This window comes from Chelonia mydas, chromosome 9 (genome assembly GCF_015237465.2).
Source record: "Chelonia mydas isolate rCheMyd1 chromosome 9, rCheMyd1.pri.v2, whole genome shotgun sequence".
NCBI classification, from domain to species: domain Eukaryota; kingdom Metazoa; phylum Chordata; order Testudines; family Cheloniidae; genus Chelonia; species Chelonia mydas.
In genome coordinates, this window is record NC_057855.1 from 63812815 (window position 1) to 63831270 (window position 18456).

The 18456-nt window shown below is 51.6% G+C and overlaps 2 protein-coding genes and 1 long non-coding RNA gene across 5 annotated transcripts in view; 2 read left to right on the forward strand and 1 right to left on the reverse strand.

Moving 5' to 3' along the window:
* The first annotated feature begins 79 nt into the window (after positions 1 to 79).
* On the forward strand, positions 80 to 6502 carry LOC102936669. The gene is given in 7 exon segments (XM_037909773.2): positions 80 to 788; positions 1760 to 1939; positions 2525 to 2713; positions 2952 to 3128; positions 3842 to 3983; positions 5052 to 6334; positions 6337 to 6502. Coding segments are annotated over 7 exon segments (2088 nt in total). The 5' UTR covers positions 80 to 692; the 3' UTR covers positions 6358 to 6502.
* Positions 6503 to 11131: 4629 nt separating this feature from the next.
* LOC122461632 lies at positions 11132 to 13794 on the forward strand. The gene is made up of 3 exons (XR_006283651.1): positions 11132 to 11323; positions 11978 to 12165; positions 12339 to 13794. It is a non-coding gene; the product is annotated as an uncharacterized LOC122461632 (long non-coding RNA).
* DRP2 (dystrophin related protein 2) overlaps positions 13763 to 18456 on the reverse strand; it is a 49558-nt gene continuing 44864 nt past the window's right edge. For 2 of the 3 annotated variants that reach the window (XM_043522211.1, XM_037908709.2), the window contains exons 21-23: positions 17533 to 17770; positions 17181 to 17301; positions 16590 to 16726 (exon numbers count right to left, since the gene is read on the reverse strand). In XM_043522211.1, the coding sequence (XP_043378146.1) occupies positions 16590 to 16726; positions 17181 to 17301; positions 17533 to 17770 (496 nt within the window). Of the gene's footprint in view, positions 15761 to 16589; positions 16727 to 17180; positions 17302 to 17532; positions 17771 to 18456 lie in introns of those variants that run through there. The other variant, XM_007063920.3, reaches the window with a different exon arrangement.

Here is an 18456-nt window from a genome sequence, read left to right on the forward strand (position 1 = left end):
CCCTTTGCCAGCTGGAGACTGATGGCAGTAGAGCTCCCTGGAGCTTGTCAATGTAAATGTGGTGGGGTACTGCAGCAGCCTTGCCTTCTCACTCAGAGGGCGAGCTAGGTACAAGAGGGACCCTCCCAAGGGAAAAGTGGGAAGCTGCTACTGTGCTGTCAGTATGGGGGATTCCCACCCCATACTGGGTAGAGCCCTTGTGAGGTGGGAGCTTTCTCTAATCCCCGGTAGATTAGGGAGACCAATCCTAGATTAACCTGGCAGGGGATTAGAAAGGCAGTCCAGTCAGCAGTTGTCAGAATGCATCACAGAGTGTTGGGTGGGAGGGTCTTCTGTACCACAGGGGAAGACAGAGGGGTAAGGAAGTATAGCAGACAACAGGGCCACTCTGGCTCTTTAAGGTGGTTACCGTACAGCACAGTTCTCTCTGCTCCTGAAGGGCAGAACTCCACCGAGGGGAAGTCCAGGGAGAAAAGGCTTCAGGGGGCAGTGCAGTCTCTGCCTCATTGAGGGTGGGCAGCTTTAAGCCAGGATGCAGTAGCTAAAGACTGTTAGATGAGCCACAGGAGGAAGAAAACTCATCCCAACGGACAAGAAACGAAGAAACACTCAGGTCCAGGAAGAGAGAGAACAACAGTGGGTGTGACCAGCAACCGAAGAGGGGAGGAGGGAGATCTACCAACAGCTTCAGCATGGATGAAATGTACCTGCTTAACATGGAAGGAGTCAAGAAAAAGATTTTACATGGAGGCCGTGGGGAGCTGCCGCAATTCAAAGATGGGAGCAAGGTAACTACCCGCAACAAGCATCTCAAACTGGCTGAGCAGGGATAGAGCAGGTCAGATGTTAGCCCATGCCCTCGAATGACAGCCAGTATTGGGTTCCCCAGCAGCTGCCTCCCAGGCTCTCCGGCTGTAGATGGTGACTCAGAGCCCTTATTACTGAAATCCTCTGTGCATGTGTGTCTCATTTAAAAGCACCCATAGTCAGAAGTGACTCTAAAAATAAAAACAGCTGATTTCTTTTCTCATTGAGTCCAGATCAAATTAGCTGAGTTTACCTGGTGGCAGGTTTTTTTAACTGCCAGAGCTGCAGGCGTTGAGATTCCAGCTGTGTTCTGTCTGCCTCCTTCATCAACAGCACTAATAGGTTCTGCCACCGGAATCCAGCTGACAGCTTTGTACGCTGTAATCCAGCTCAGGCTTCTGGAGCCACGTTAGCACAGCAGACAGAAGAAACAAAGGCGCTTGCCAGTGACATCCACAGCTAAGGGATATATGTAGGGAGCAGATAATGGGAGTAATGTGGTGCCATTTGTGTGTGTGTACATATAGCCAGCGTTCTAAGCCTCTAGCAGTGGGACCTAAGGGTTTCTTTGTGGTTCGCTTGCAATAACCCTGCTATGAAGTTTGCATGCTATATTTGCAGGGCACTGCTGTGAGGAAGTTCACTCTACTGGAGCCCTATTTGAGTGGGATTAAAAAGGGGTATTGGCAGAGAGCAGCTGTATATAATATGAATAAACAGCAGATGGTGGAGTGCCTCTGAGGCCTATCCCTTCACCCCATGAGAGCAGCTGAGTGAACTAACACTAAGCTGGGGTCATGGTCACCCCTTCTCAGTGACCCAAGGGTGGGATGGAGCCAAGATTCAGGGTGGAGAGGGGAGGGAGAGAAGGCTACTTACTACTCCAGTGACCTGATCCCACACTGTCACGCTTGCAGCTGACCCACTCTGCACTTGTCTCTCTTTGGTGCAGCTCACATTCCACTTTCAGACGCTAAAAGACGATTTTGAGCGCACGGTGATAGACGACAGTCGGCAGGCTGGCATCCCCATGGAGATCATCGTGGGGAAGCTGTTCAAAATTGAGGTGTGGGAGACCTTGCTAACCTCCATGAGGATCGGAGAAGTGGCGGAGTTCTGGTGTGATGCTATTGTGAGTGACACCCCCTCTGGCTGGGAACACCGAGATTTCAGACACTGATATACACACACACACACACACAGTGCATGCTCAACGCGTTGACACCAAAACACACACAGGTACCAACACTTAGACGTGTGCACAGCCCACAGGTACATTCTGGGCAGGATCGCTCGGGCGCTGGCATACACACACGTCCTGCCCCCACTGGGAGCTGGAGCACTGGGCTGCTCAGTCCAGCAGCATGTCTTCCCTCACCAAGTCCTTTTATTCCTGAGGTTTAGTGGGTGCAGGTTCTAACTCTAGGACAGACTGAAAAGCCCCAGCTCAGCCCTGTAGGGAGAGGAGCCATTTATTTCTGCTGTAGCAGGCGGCTGCTTTTACAGTATTCCTGGCCCTGCTGTCTGAATACCTAACCCAGATGCCAGGTCCCAGGCCTTAAGCAGGGGGTTTAACCCCACTTCCTCCCTGCTGAGAGCAAGTGCCTCCTATTACCATCTCACCGCATCTGCTCTCACTGGCCTCCAGGCTAGGGGGAATGTTTTGTACATGTGCTTGAACCAAGGCACCGCCTCCCCCCCACCCCCCATGTTTCAGCACACAGGCATGTACGCGCTGGTCTCCAAGGGCATGAGGAGGATTGCGGAGGGCAAGGACCCCTTGGAGGGGCAGAAGCACCGCTGTGGGATGGGGAACATGTTCGACTACCACAGCACGGGCTATGCGGACCTGGATGAGCTGCAGAGGGACCCCCAGCCTCTCATCTTCATCATGGAGCTTTTCAAAGTAAGGCCCGGGTCGGGGGAGGAAAGGCAATTGGGGTGAGCGAGAGCAGAGTCAGGACAGACCACAGCAGCCTGTTCTAAGTGGCAATGCTCAGCGTGGCACAGCCTGGGCTGGTAGTCCCTCTGGGGCAGAGGGGAGCCCTGGGCCCAGCTCTCCTGGGTCCAGCTCTCCTGGGTGTGGTCTGAGGAGCGTACATGGCCAGCAGTGTGAAGGTCTGTTCCCCGCCCACACACACCAGGTGGACGATCCCTCGTCCTATAAACGGGATACCTGGGCCATGAACAAAGAGGAGAAGCTGTCGGCGGTGCCCGTGTTGCACAGTGAGGGCAACCGGCTGGTCCTGCTCAAGAGGTACCAGGAAGCAGCGGCGAAGTATCAGGAAGCAGTCATCTGCCTGCGGAACGTCCAGGCCAAGGTGAGAGCCACCCCGCCCGCTGGACACCGCAAATGGGGCGGGGTGGGGGCGGCTGGGTTGGGCGGCGGGTCAGCACTCAGCTGGAGCAGGGACAGCCACCTCCTGCTCTGGCTTCTTGTGCCCAACCCCACAGCATTGTTACGTCATGCCTAGCACCACTTCCCTCCTCTGCTGAGCCCGTACCGTCTACACAGGCCCGGCATGCAGCAGTGAGCTGGCTGCAGTGCCCCCCATCAGCAGCCAATATGATTCCTAAGACAACAACAGTCACACCTGCCTGTCGCTGTGCTCGCACCGGGGATCCCTGCGGCTGGGAGAACCTGCACTCCTAGGCCTTCGTGGTGATGTTTTCAGGGTACAAAGTCCTGCAAACTAAATGAAAGCAAGTAGCTGGGAAAGGCCACTTCTGGGCTGTGGCCTCCAGCAAGGAGAGGAGCCAGAGAGCTCCAGCAGCGGCTCTTTGAACGGCATACTCAGCCAGATGGCTTAAGGTCATGCATGCACTGGGGTGCTCCCAGCAAGCACGCTCCATGCTGACTGTTTCACTTCAAGGGTAGCTACTGCCCTCCATTTACCACAGCTTGCCTGCAAAGCCCCCACAGGACGCACTCTGTCTCTTTCCTGGCTACAGGCGCTCTGTCCCTTTGAGAGTTCTCTGCCCAGGCAGAGGGGTCTAGTGTTTTCACGCTGCACGTTGCTGGTTTTGTGAACAGGAGAAGCCCTGGGCTGAAGATTGGTTGAGCCTGGAGAAACTCATCACGCCCCTTGTGCTGAATTACTGCCAGTGTCAGCTGGAGCTGGGGGAGTACTATGAGGTCTTAGAGCACACCACCGACCTCCTCCAGAAGAACAATGGTAATTGTCCCACTGGCCTGTCCAACCTTCCACTAAGCTCCCAGAGAGGGGCTCTTGTTCTCATGAGACTCTGCACCCAGCGCTCCTGTCACGCAGGGGCTTCCTCCCTGCTGCCAGTCCCCTAGGGGCTTCCTCCCTGCTGCCAGTCCCCTAGGGGCTTCCTCCCTGCTGCCAGTCCCCTGAGAGTTTGTTTTCAGCTGCTCCCTTCGATGGCTTCTGCTCCCTTCCTCCAGCACTTACATTTACGTCCAGAAAGCGTTTCAGGGGCGGACCTGCTAACTGGAGGAGTATTGCTTTCCATGGAATTCAAACCCAGCCGGAGCACAGCTTGAACTAGGTCCATAGAAGGCAGAGTCAGTGATGCAAGCAGACATGCTAGTGCAGAGTGGCAGACTCAGGAATAGGCTGATAGCCTTCACTCTGGCTGAGAGTTTGGGTTGGTCACTGGGTGTTTTCCAATCTCTCTCATCTGCTGCTTTCCCCTTGTGAGAACTCTGTCGTGGAAAGGGAATATTGTCACACCAGGTGTAACATCCTGTGCCACTCACTGCCACTAGATCCGCAGGCCTAGAGCTTAGTAAGATTACAGAAGCCAGACTTGGACGATGAGAACATCTCCAGTTAGGCTATGAAACCTTCACGCTTCAGGCCATGAGCAAACTGGCGGTTGACAGGGGCTACTAAGAAACACCCCCCAGTGGGCAAGCTATGCTTTACTTGTCCCCTCCGAGCTTTCTTGCACCTTCCTGGGAAGCAGCCGTACTGGCCAGACACTGACACAGGACTAAATGGGTGCTCTGGCAGTTCCTACATTGGAATCCTACTGTGTAGCAGTGAATTCAATGGGAGCCAAGCTGTAGAGCGGTGTAGTACTACAACGCCCTGCTGCGATTGCTGTAGGAGGGAGCGGGGCCTAGATCTTTGCTCTGGTACAGCCCCTTTGGGACACTCAGCACCTGCAGCAGGTGGCTCCTGTAGCCCTCTTCTGCAGGCAAGACAGTGGCACGTGATGGCCGAGCAGGGTGAGAGAGGAAAGGAAATAACCCCATGCTTCTCTGCACTTGACAGAGAACGTGAAGGCTTACTTCAAGCGCGCAAAGGCCCATGCTGCTGTCTGGAATGAGGAGGCGGCGCGAGAAGACTTCCTGAGGGTGGCTCAACTGGACCCGTCACTGGCAGCAGCTGTGAAGAAAGAGCTGAGGCTGTTGGGGGAGAGGATGAGAGAAAAACATGTGGAAGATCGGCAGAGATACCAGGGCCTCTTCCAGCAGCCTCAGCTCAAAGGGGCAACAGAAGGGAAGGGGCAGTGGGGAGGAGATGGGAATGCTGGAGTTGGCAGGCAGGAGGGAGGAGATTCTGGGGAAAATAGAGAGGAGACAGGACTGGGAACAGAGAGCTCCACAGCTAGGGAGGAAGAACAAGACCAAAGGATTTCTGGAGCAGAGGCGGGTACCAGAGAGACAGGACTTGGAGAAGAGAACACACAGGCAAAGAGGGAACAAGCCCTGGGAGAGTCTGGGGCAGAGACAGGACTTGGGGAAGAGAGTGCCAGAGCAGAGAGGGAAGAACCAGGGAAAGGACCAGACCAAGGGAATTCTGGGGTCGATGGCGGGATGGAGGAGACAGGATCGGGAGAAGGGAACATAGAAGCAGAGAGGGAAGAGCCAGGGGAAGGAACAGACCAAGGGAATTCTGGGGTCGATGGTGGGATGGAGGAGACAGGATCGGGAGAAGGGAACATAGAAGCAGAGAAGGAAGAGCCAGGGGAAGGAACAGACCAAGGGAATTCTGGGGTCGATGGCGGGATGGAGGAGACAGGATTGGGAGAAGGGAACATAGAAGCAGAGAGGGAAGAGCCAGGGGAAGGAACAGACCAAGGGAATTCTGGGGTCGATGGCGGGATGGAGGAGACAGGATTGGGAGAAGGGAACATAGAAGCAGAGAAGGAAGAGCCAGGGGAAGGAACAGACCAAGGGAATTCTGGGGTCGATGGCGGGATGGAGGAGACAGGATCGGGAGAAGGGAACATAGAAGCAGAGAGGGAAGAGCCAGGGAAAGGACCAGACCAAGGGAATTCTGGGGTCGATGGCGGGATGGAGGAGACAGGATCGGGAGAAGGGAACATAGAAGCAGAGAAGGAAGAGCCAGGGGAAGGAACAGACCAAGGGAATTCTAGGGTCGATGGCGGGATGGAGGAGACAGGATCGGGAGAAGGGAACATAGAAGCAGAGAGGGAAGAGCTAGGGGAAGGAACAGACCAAGGGAATTCTGGGGTTGATGGAGCAGGGAGAGGCCAAGGAAACTTGGGGACAGAGGAGACAGGCCTTGGAGAAGGATTTTCCAGAGCAGAGACGGAAAGAACAAGCCAAGGTGATTGTGCGGCAGGGTCTCATAGCATTCAAGGCCAGAAGGGACCACTAGAGAGAGGCCTTGGAGAAGAGAATGCCAGGGAGAGTCATGGGGCAGGAGCCAGAGAAAGGAGCTCAGAGGCAGATGAAGAATGGGGAGGGAGAGCAGAAGGATGCTCCAGCATGAAAGCAGCAGGGCAGAGCTCGGGGGAAGGGGTTGGGCCTGGCGCAGAGAACAGCAGGCTGCTTTGAGATGAATGTTGAGAAGTACAAGTTGCTTCCTTGCTAACACACTGGAGGGAGGTCAGCGCTGAGGGACAATGCTGCTGCTCACGAGGGCTGCCTAGGCAGGCAAAGAGAGGTGGGCAAAGGGTCCCAGCCACTATCAGTGTAGTGCAGGACAGCAGAGAGCCCAGGGAGGGAAGTGCTATACAGGGGGCCCAGGGCCAGGCTGAGATGTGAGGGACTAGCAGGTCCAGCTGGGTTGCTCTGCGAGTAGTTAGACTCGACCTGCTGCTTCATAAATCGGCCCGACACCTCATGCACCTGCTCTCCCAGCCTGCCCTGTGCTCCGTGTTTGAGCCTGTGCTCACCCTGTGCTGAGTCAGCAGTGCTAACCCCTGTAATGCTTCCTGCTGCTGAGCTTGCTCCCTGAGAAATAAAGTGTGTTCCTGGCAAGGCTCTGGTAGGATTCTTTCCCAGCTATGATTGGTGTCTCTGAGCCAGCAGGCTCCTAGGCTGCCCCGGAGACCAAGAACACTGCTGGCCCCTGAAAAGCTTTACTTTCCCTGCATGGATCTCCCCTTTGTCCCAGCCTCCCAACCAGCCCCAGGAGGGGGTTATTTATTAAAACACAGACAGGAGCAAGGCCATCCGCCCCCCAGAGCTCACTGTCTGAAAGGGAAAAAAGAACAGGAGTACTTGTGGCACCTTAAAGACTAACACATTTATTTGAGCATAACCTTTTGTGGGCTAAACCCACTTCATCAGATTCATGCAGTGGAAAATACAGTAGGAAAACACACACACACACACACACAATGAAACAATATGGGTTGCCATACCAACTATAACGAGAGCGATCAGTTAAGGTGAGCTATTATCAGCAGGAGAAAAAAAACCTTTTGTAGTGATAATCAGGATGGCCCATTTCCAACAGTTGAGAAGAAGGTTTGAGTAACGGGGGGGGGCGGGAAATAAGCATGGGGAAATAGTTTTACTTTGTGTAATTGTAGCCAGACAGCCAGCCCCCCCCCCCCCCTCAGACCAGCATTGCTGGAAACACACGGGAGCCAAAACACCAGGGCACTCCAGCACAGCCTTTGAAGCTGTGAGAAGCACAGGTGTGCTGCTACAATGTGCCTCTGGGAACGTATACAACGATTAGGCTCACAGCAGGCAGAGGCCCTGTGACAGACATGGCTCTTAGCCCTTACTAAAACAGCATGATGCACACACACCAACATCCTAGGTGGGAAAATATTTACCCTGATAAAAGAAGTGTCCAGTAGTCGAAACTTATTGTTTCTCCCTTGCAAGTGTGAACTACTCTTGCGAGAGCTGGCGTCACCCCGACAGACCAGCCCCAATTTAGCATAGAAAGGAGAAAGAGAATAAAGGAGTACAGAGGTATAAGTAGGGGACCTACAGCACCATGATTTTTGAGTGCTTTTCACTATCTATCTGCTGGTCAGATAAGTGACAGCCTCCCAAGGCTTCTGCAGCTAAGAGGGTCCCTAAGCCTTGTCCCTTATTCGTCTTTCCGCGGAATTGAGTGACCGATCCTGGCTTGGCACCGCTGGAATCGAGAGATGCAAGGAGGGTAAGAAGCACCCACACCTGATCTCCTATCTTTAGTGTACACATATTTTGAAATAGAGCTCTATACTTTGTTTTCTTTCTTTGGGATTGTGGCTTCAGTTTTTGTAACTTGTTTGTGTGTGTAACATCTCTACATTTAACTAAGTAGGCACTAGCAATTTTTGTAACCACATGATTAGAATCTAGTTTAATAAATTTTGGTAACCATTGTGCATAAGCCTGACTTGTTTCTCTGGTTTACTGTAAAGCAGCCAACACAATTAAAGAACCTCAGCCGTTTTGGCTATAAAGCCTGGCCATTAGGTGAGAGTACTAAGAGCCTAGCGTTGAGTTGTGCCGCCTCCACGGGGCAAACTCTTGGGGCACCTGTCAGTCAATCCTGGCTGCCCACTGCGAAGGAGCTCTGAGCTCTAGCAGTTAAAGTCACGGATGGTATAAACGGGCATAGCTGGCACCTCACCAAACATCCCTGGCCATCGGCTAACAGTAATGACCCATCCACTCCCAGTCTTTATTCAAGCCTAATTTAATGGTGTCCAGTTTGCAGATTAATTCCAATTCAGCAGTTTCTCATTGGAGTCTGTTTTTGAAGTTTTTTTGTTGTATTATTGCGACTTTTAGGTCTGTAACCGAGTGACCAGGGAGATTGAAGTGTTCTCCGACTGGTTTTTGAATGTTATAATTCTTGACTGATCACTCTCGTTATAGTTGGTATGGCAATACCCATTGTTTCATGTTCTCTCTCTCTCTCTGTGTATATATATATCTATATATCTATCTATCTTCCTACTGTATTTTTCCACTGCATGTATCCGATGAAGTGGGTTTTAGCCCACCAAAGCTTGTGCTCAGATAAATATGTTAGTCTCTAAGGTGCCACAAGGACTCCTCATTCTTTTGCTGATACAGACTAACACGGCTACCACTCTGAAACCTGTCTGAAAGGGGTGGAGCTCACTGTTTTCACTTTGCCTTTAGGGCAGAGTTGTGGGGGAGGAGTGTATAGGGAGCAGCAGGCAAGAAGGGGGGAAATTATCCCCATTTACTGGTGTAATCCATGGGACCAGAGGCTGGATTCAGAGTGGGAAGCAGGATGGGGAAGTTATTAGTGTCTATAGGCCTCTGATCTGCCCAGAGCTCCGTATGCACTGGAGTTCAGCACCAGCAGGTCAGGACCCAGTTCAGCTCCCCCTTTTTCATATGGTGGGAGGGGGCTCCCAAATGCTGTGACTGAACTGACCATGGGAGGAGCCTTGGGGAAGGGAACAGGGGAGGCCCCTGTAGAAGTACAACCAGGCCTGCTGAGAGCTCATGCTGTTCCACCATTAGTAGCAGAGACCTGGCTTCTGCCCCTTATAAATTAAAAGGGAGGGAGGGATAGACTGGGAGTTAGTGCTAGGACTAGAATCCAGGAGTTCTGTCAGCCTGTCTCTGACCTTGGGCAAGCCCTTCAGCTCATCTATGCCTTAATTCCCTCATTTGGGGTGTTGAGGCATAATCAGGAGTGCTTGTAAAGAACGTTGAGATTCTCAGGACAATATGCCTGGACCTGTTAGGCTAAAGGCAACTGAAAAGCCAGTTTCGTGGCTGAAAGAGTAGAAGGCTAGGTAAAACAAATACCATCCTGGAGTCACTAGTGCCCAAAGTGTGTTTTGGAGTGGGGAGACAGAGAGGGTTTGGCAGGAGGAGGAGAAATCTCTTTCCAGGGTTTCCTGTCTCGTGCACTTGGGATCCCGTTTGTAAGCTTCTTCCACACAACAGGCAAAGAAAAATCGTCTAAGCTAGGAACGTGGGACTTTAGAACTAGAGCCATGGGTTTTAGCTATTTTTAAAAATTGAGCAGATTTTGTCAACAGATTTCAGAGTAGCAGCCGTGTTAGTCTGTATCCGCAAAAAGAAAAGGAGGACCTATGGCACCTTAGAGACTAACAAATTTATTTGAGCACAAGCTTTTGTGAGCTACAGCTCACTTCAGCGGATGCATGAACAGAGTTGAGCTATAATCAGAGAACAGCCTGGAAAAACAGGCACCTCCTTTATGTAGTGGCCCCTTTGTGTATCCAGACTCTTAACTACTTGCTGCTAATGACAAACATTCACACCTGCAGAGCCAGCAGTGCCCTGGGAGAGGGAGCTGGATTCTGGTCTGGCCTCATTTCATATACAGAATTGTTAATGAAGTTCCCATTGCTGAGCCATTAGTCCTGGCAATGATGCATGAGCCAAAGAAGAAGCGAGCTCTGCTTCCAGATTCCAGGGTGAGTTTGTGGCACTGGCAAAGAGGAAAACCACCACTTGTAAGCTTAGCAAATTTGGTCTGGAGTAGGACCATAGCCACCCACAAGAATCTGAGCAGTGGGTCACTCATCCGAGCATCCTGTGCCAGGTTCTTGCAATAAAGGGAGCAGAGAAAGGAGGGGATGGATGATTGTGCAGTAACATACTCCAGTCCCGAGGGAAGTTGCTTTCCATACTCTGGCACTTAGCAGTGGGATGCAGACAGGGAAGCCCAGAATGGCAGCTTCCCAGGGAGAGAGGGAGGGGAAACAACAGAAATAACAAGGCCAAAGCACCAGCTAAAGTATCAATATAAATACAAATTTATTCTCTTTTTCTAAAGCAGAAATAGAGAGAAGCCAGTGAGGACAGCACCACAGCAAACAGTACCCAGAGTTAACTAATTTGTTCCCTTCCCAGCTTTAACAGAAATCCTGAACTCACTTATGCACAATACAATCTTTGCTTATAAAGAAAACGTCCTAGAGGTTTGGCCGGTTGGCCTTGGCTGTATATTTACTTACAGTGCAGAGCTAGCTCAGGGAGAGATCTCTGATTCTCTACAGCTGCCCTTTCCAAAGCAAAAGAGGGCAAAGCAATCAGGTCTGAGCCTCAAAGGTATTTAGGCACCTAACACATGGGAATTAGGTGCCCAAATACCTTTGAGGATCTAGGCCTCAGTGATTAAGGGAAGGAGCTCAGAGGAGGTACAAGAGAAAATGGAGGCCTGTCATTTTATAGCTAAAACCCCCACTAATTACATTAGTGTATCAGGTGGTTTTAATCAGGGCCTAGATTAGCACTCACAGCAAAGAAAGCTCTGGAGTGCCGCAGAGCCATCGTGAGATGGGGAGCCAAGCCTGGGCAGGGGAAGAGGGAGAATGCTGTAGATAGGTCTGAGACTGGGGAATGCCCAGGAACACTTGTATTCAACAAGGGCAGAGCACAGGGGACTCCAAGGAGCACCCAGGGTTGAGGGTCTAGTAAAGCAGTGGGACCCTTCAGCTGCAGGGGGTCCCACTCTCTGGGCTTATTGCACTGTCAATAACTATCAATCGTTTTGTGTTCAGATGGAACACTAAGACACTAACCCAGGCGCTCAGATGGGCAGTGCCTTTGGGGTGTTTCCATCTTCCTCTGTAGCATGAGGGCATGGGTCACTTGCCAGGATTATCTGGGGGTCTCGTTTAATCATTTCCCTTACAGTCCAGGGGCCTCGGGCACTGGTGCACCTCAGTCCTTCTGTCCTCTGCCTGTGGCATGTCATAGTTTAGTGTCCTGTGATACTTGGCCTAATTCCAGTTGCTGGGTTTTGTATGCGGGGGCTGGGGAGTTGGTGGCTTGTGATAAACAGGAGGTAGTGGTCCCTTCTGGCCTTAAACTCTGTCACTGATCATGCCAGCCACTGCTCTAAACCAGTTGGGGAGATGAGCAGGCCCTGGCCTCTGCTCCTCAGAAGGGAGATTTCATGCAGGGAAAAGCAACGACTCCTGACCGTGCTTTTAGAGGTGCCTTTGCCTGAATCTTGCCTTTCTCTCTCATTCTTAGCCACTTCCCAGTCTCACCCTTCCACAGGCAAAACGATATCCCTGCTAGCCCTTCTCCAGTTTGCTAGCAGAGGGAGCCATCTCCTGCCCCATCCCACAGCTGATAACGGGTAGTTCCAATCATCACTGCAGCAGGGCACTCCGCCTGGGTCTCTATGTGGCAGGCACCCTTGGAAGCCACAGGCCATGGTAGGAACAAACCCTTCCCGGCTCTCCTAGCACTAGGGCTAAGTGGTTTGTGCCTGTGAAGCATGGTGGTAAAGCAGATGAGGTGAACACCACCTGTCTGACTTGCTCCTCTCCCTTAGGGCCTGACTAGGCTAGAGAGGGTGCAATTGCGGTTTCCTCTCCTTTTCTCCTAGCCTCTGCCTAGAGGGAGAAGTGCAACAGTTTGGTCTGGATGAATCCAAAGCTGCTCCTCCCTGATGGACTGGAGCCAGGGGGACCAGCACGGAGCCTGATGTGGGTTGGTGAGATTCCCAAGGGCAAAGCCAGCAGCAATTCCTCTGGGGAACAGCAACTACAGAGGGTGCTCTCACTTTGTCAGGGTCTGTGTCTCAGGCAGTCCCATCCATGAGAGCTCTCCCCAGCTTCCGGCAGCATTACCCAGCCTGAGCCTTCTGCACTGGTCCCAAACACAGAACTTGCAAGACTGTTTCTGCAGAGACACGTGCTCCTCCACTAGACTGGTCAATCCCCACGCATGAGTGGCTCCAGTGCTCCCACTGACGACATTCCTGGCAGAGAATGGGCCACAGCAATTTCCATTGCGGCAGCACTGAGAGAACATTGTGTTGCTCCTCACACACAATCCACAGCCTTCTACAGCTGCCCTAACACAGGACAAGTCACCACATTTGGCTACTCAGTACACATTAACCCTACTGCCCTACATGCTACAGTAAGCTTAATACCGCAATCCACAGCGCCACCAGTAAACAGCATGCTATAGCAATCCTAGCAATCTACAGTGCTTCCAATATACCTCACAGGACAGCAATTCACTGGGCTATGAAGAGACACCAAAATCCACAGGACCTTTTACTACACAACATCACAGATCACAGGAACTCCTATGCACAATGTACTACAGCAAGCCTCATAATCCACAACATGCTGCACCAAACAAGATCCACAACATTACACAATATACCACCACAAAGTCAGTATCACACAGAACCTCCAAGACACCAGAGCACTCCCTCAAACCTAACACAGCACTCTAAAGCACCTTATACCCACCCCACTGCAGCCACTCTACCAGGCCACAATACACTACTGCAGTCCTAACACCACAGTCTTCTCAGCACCTTCAATACACAAGAGCAAACAACAAAGCAAACCAGAACTTTTCCAATGCACAGCTGCAGCAGTCAGATCCCCACAACATAGGTTATTTTGACTGTGGAGTTCTGTGATGAGCTCCCCATATAATATGCCTAATGTCATCACCTTTGGAGAATGTAGCAACCCTAACACACGTAGTCTGCATACGACATTCCACGCTGTTCTTCATAAAACTTCCTATTATGCCTCTATTACACTGCAACCTTATTGCCTTGCACCTCACAGCCCCTCCCCACCAAGATAGAACATTCCACCCCATTCCCAGGGTACCTTTCCCCACTGGAGAACATGTTGCAGCCCCCCAGCTCTGCGGTCTTCTCATCCATAACACTTTGTCCCAGACAGACAACTTTCTGGAGCCTTCCAGATCCAAGTGTTCCAGAGAACACATTGCTATGCTACAAGACAACACAATCCTGCATGCTTGCAACACAAGTTTTGTACACACACACACACACACACACCCCATGCCAAATAGTTCCCTCATTTAAGGAGAGACCCCAGTTGTACCCTCTGGGCTCCCAAACCAAACAGCTTCCTGGGTTGCAGCAAATGGTCTAGGGGCCCTAGCTCCAGATGAAGAGGGAGAGATTTTTAGAAGCATGATGGAGCTCACCAGAGCACAGCTCCATCTCCTTCCTGATATGGCTCTGGCCGGTGCCACTGCCTCACAACATCATGTCCTGATACATCACAATGGCTAAGTGTCACCAAGAGATGTGAGCCTGCCCATTTCTCTTGCAACACCCTAGAAGAAAAGGAGCACATTTACCTACCAGACGTAGAAATGGTAAAACACTGGAATGCGTTACCTAGGGAGGTGGTGGAATCTCCTTCCTTAGAAGTTTTTAAGGTCAGGCTTGACAAAGCCCTGGCTGGGATGATTTAATTGGGGATTGGTCCTGCTTTGAGCAAGCAGTTGGACTAGATGACCTCCTGAGGTCCCTTCCAACCCTGATATTCTGTGATTCTATGAAATGGAGGAGAGCCTGCCGCATGGGATGGAATTGCCAAATGGGCATAACAAAGTCGGTGAGCAGCCAGGGGACCAGAGCTAAAGTCTCTAACGGCCTCAGGAGAGATGAATACGAAGAACCCACTAGACACACGTCTTTGTTGCTGGGATAATCCCCCATTGCCAATGTGTCGGGATTCAGCTGATAGATCGGGGCCACCTGTTTTATTTAGTTTAATTTTCCATCCTGGGAGGAGCTGGGGCCCCTTATTATAACTATGGGAGGGGAGGTTGTTCCAGCCCTGACCCCGGTGTTACAGTGACAGACAGCTCGGAAGGGAAATGAACCCTGGATTCGCATCCTAGTGCCACTAGTCAATCCCACTGCACTGAGATCACCTAGGGGGAGTTTCTAGGCCAGGGGCAGCACAAACCATGCCTCTGATGGGGAGTTGTAAGAGTAAATGATAGCACAGAAGGTACTGTCCTCTCAAAAGCAGATGCTAGAATAGACCCAATGAGTGAGGCGGAAATTATCACTGAACAAGGTATTAGAATTTAATGCGTGAGTGAGTCCATGATAGTATTTAAGTACATTTTTATATATATATATATATATATATATATATATATATATATATATATATATATATATATATATGGTAAATTAAACGCTAAGGCTCTCTGTTATAAAGCTCCTCTCCAGATAAGGCTACTAGCTGGGCTGAAGCTGTATTATTAACTCCTCCCTTCCCCGCTTCGCCCTCCCTGCACTGTTCCCACTAGGCAAGCACCCCCAGCCTGGACCTGGAGATCCCGGGGTACCAGGCAATTGACAGAGTTCAGTTAGTCAGACTCGCAGCCTTTGGCAGTTAACAAAAAAGGTATTAAAATAGATACTCGGAGGCTGTTTACTGTCCAGTTGCTGCGGGAGCATTAGGCTGCCTGGCACCCAGCAGGAGGCTGTCTGGGAGCAGAAGCAGCCCACACAGCTGAAGTGAGTCAAGGCTGGGCTGGGCTCTGCCATCCCCTGTAGGCGATTTCCTTACCTTACCTTTCCTTACAAGGAGGGCGACAGTTTGTGACCAGCGAGGGAGGGGGAAGTCTCTGCCTGTGTTTCATGTTCAATACCATCTCAGGGTTTCAGTTCCTGGGTTTCTTTTGAATGCTTTATAGAGTTCCTTAAAACCAGACCCCAGAACACTTGGGTCGGAACTGGCTGGTCCTCATTCAGGATGGCTCCAGCCAGCACTCCACAGATCCTGCAGTCACATTCCCACGTGGCCAGTAGCCGTTCCCCTGAGATCTTGTGACGTTGGTGGACTTCATGGAGGCCACTCCACTGGAGTGCCCCCAAGGGGGTCTGAGGGAAGCCCATCCCAGGAGGAGTGAGAGGGTGAGAGGTGTGGGAGGAAAGCAACCAAGAAGCTGGTTAGACAAAGCCTCTTACCCGCAGGAGGTGTTAGATACGGGAGGTCACACCTGAAAAAAAAGTCAAGAGGTCATGAGATGGAATTTGGAAGCCACCTTGGTTAGAACTATCACATCAATAAACTGAGTGGAGGGAGATTCGCCAGAAAGTTCTCCCCAGCACACACACAGGAACCCCTGGTCTGTTGTACTGGAGCAGGAAAGGAGGTTCACATGAAGGATTATGGAGCTATAACACGAGATTAAAAGAGCAGCCATGTCCAGTAGCTATTAAAGAGGCATTGCTCAAGCAATAGCCCAGTGTTAGAGGTGCTAAATCCCAAGCCCTATCCAAAGACCATGCCGGTGTTGTGAGAAGAGAGTGGGCCATTCAGAGTAACACCAGCTACTAAACATTCCCAGCTGAGAATCGGCTTTTTCTGAGTATCTAGGAGGACATGAGTGATTTCTTCAGATATGTGAAGGGGTCTGGTCTTTGCCGCCTCATTATGGTGATGGGTAGTGGCTCCAGGCTGGGATGGAGAGAGGGGAGTTGGTTCAAGGTGATCAGATTTAGCGATACCAGGAACCTGATGGAGTCAGGTATGTTCCTTTTCAGCAGCAGTGGAAACCATCTGGAGCACAGGGCTCCCGTGACTGATGTCTCTCTCCAGGGCAGAAGGCTGCCCCTATGTCTGGTTGCACTCTCCTGGGCCAAAGGCTGCAGTTCTTAGCAGTTGCAGAGCTTTTCCACAGTTAGGGGGAATTCCTTCTCCTCCTCCCTGAAATCTATGCCACCACAAGTCCAAGCAGCTCTTTGGCAGTGCGTGACTGCTGGGACCCAATTGTTGCAGGATTGGCTGAACGAGGGCTAGGGCTTCCTTTGAGCCAAGCAAGACACTCATTTTAGAGAGGAGTAAGAAACCAGTGAAGGGGATTTCACTCCAGTACCTTGGGAGTTGGGGAAGGCACTCCTCAGTTTCTCCATGATGTCCTCCAAACACAGACTGACATCCCGTGCCCTCGTCTCCACCTCATCTGGGGAGGGGTAGAGAAAAAGCAAAGCTGTGATTATAGGCATTTTTCAGAGATTTAACTCCTTACGGATACCAGGTAGGCTAGATCCACAAGGCAGGACAGTGTGATCAGGAGACAGGGCAGGGACTGGCAGCACTGCAGACAGATGCCCTGTTCATGGGGCTAGGCAGTGCATGGCGGCTCATAACACAGAGGGCTGGAGAACCTAGAAAGCAAAGATCTGTGTTTCATAGCAGGGCAGACCAGGAAGGTGACGGGCTGGTGACAGCAGAGCGACTGAGTGCACTGGACACTCCAGCTCTCCACTTTGATCAGCAGATGAATGGGCCTTTCTTGTAGCACAATGACCCACCCATATCTTGGCATGTCACAGGGAATGGGGATGAGGCCCCAGGCAGGTGACCGGGGCTGGCAAGGGGCACAAGAGATCTAACATCCAACTCCAGAGCCTCACCTGCAGCTTCGGTTTCAGGAGTGTTGTGCTCCTTCTCCCTGGGCTGACTTCCCTCCGACGGATGGGGCGAGGAAGCCAAGGAAGAGGCCACAGAGCCATTGACGTCCAAATCAGTCGGTGGCTGGAAAGAGAAAGGAGACATCATAAAAAAGTTTTCTGATGCTCCCTGGTTCCACGTTCCTCCTTCCTTGTCGTTGGCCTGCAACCTTCTGCACATCCATTACCAGAACCTGCCGCCCACATCAGCCTCCCTGCCCGCAGTATTGCAGCTCCTCTCCCAGCCCCATCATACCAAAGCCTTCTCAGATACTGGACTCTGCACCATGCTCTCCATCTGATCCCTGTGAGGTACCTGCAGTAGCAACTCTCTGAGGCGATGCAGCTGGGATTCCAGCTGCTTGTTATGGTCCTCCAGGATCTGCATTCGGGTCTCCAGGCGGCTCTTGTGTTGCCGAAGGATCCTTGCTTCAGCCAGGAGCTCATCATTGTGTGGCTCTTGGGCTGATTCCGGAGACCCTTCTGCCACAGTGGGGGACTCCACTGCTTCATCGTGCTGCCATTTCAGACGTCTCAGCTCTCTTTGGAGGATCCTGCAGAAGGGACAGTCAGAATCCAAGCAGTGACTCCACCAGCTCTGGGGAGAAGACTGGAATCCCTGAACTGGCCCCCAGCAGCAACTGTGGGCACAGGATGGACAACCCGCCACCAAGAAAGCCCCACTGGGCTGATTCCTTACCACCACGTTTGTCTGAGGGCTCAGGATTCAGCATCCCCTGAATTCTCTGCCTGGCACCAAGTCGATACCTGCCCCTCGTTCTGTACCAGTTCCCAACAGTTTCTTAAACACGTCAGCAATGAACTAAACTTGTGGGAAACAAACAGCTCAGCTCTGGGAAATAAGCCTCCCTCTGAACCTAGCTCTGCGCCTGGCAGATGGCTCCTCAGTACTTGGGCCATAGCTGCCCAGCAATGGTGATAAATCAAAGAAATGGGAGACAGAAGAGACCTACAATGGCTTGTTCAGCTAGTACCTAGGTCAGAACAAAGCTGCTCCCTGCAGAATATTTTCCAGTCTTGCTTTACATGTCTCAGATAACAGGGCTCCTGCCACTTCCCACGGGAGACTGTGCCACTTTAATACCACTTGCTCTCCAGAAGTTTGATTACTAGTGAGCCTACATGTCCCCTTCCTCCACTTCACCCCATTACTCCAAGTTATACTTACTGGAGCTAAACAATGCAGCTCTGTGATGTGTCCCGTCCCCTCCCAACACCT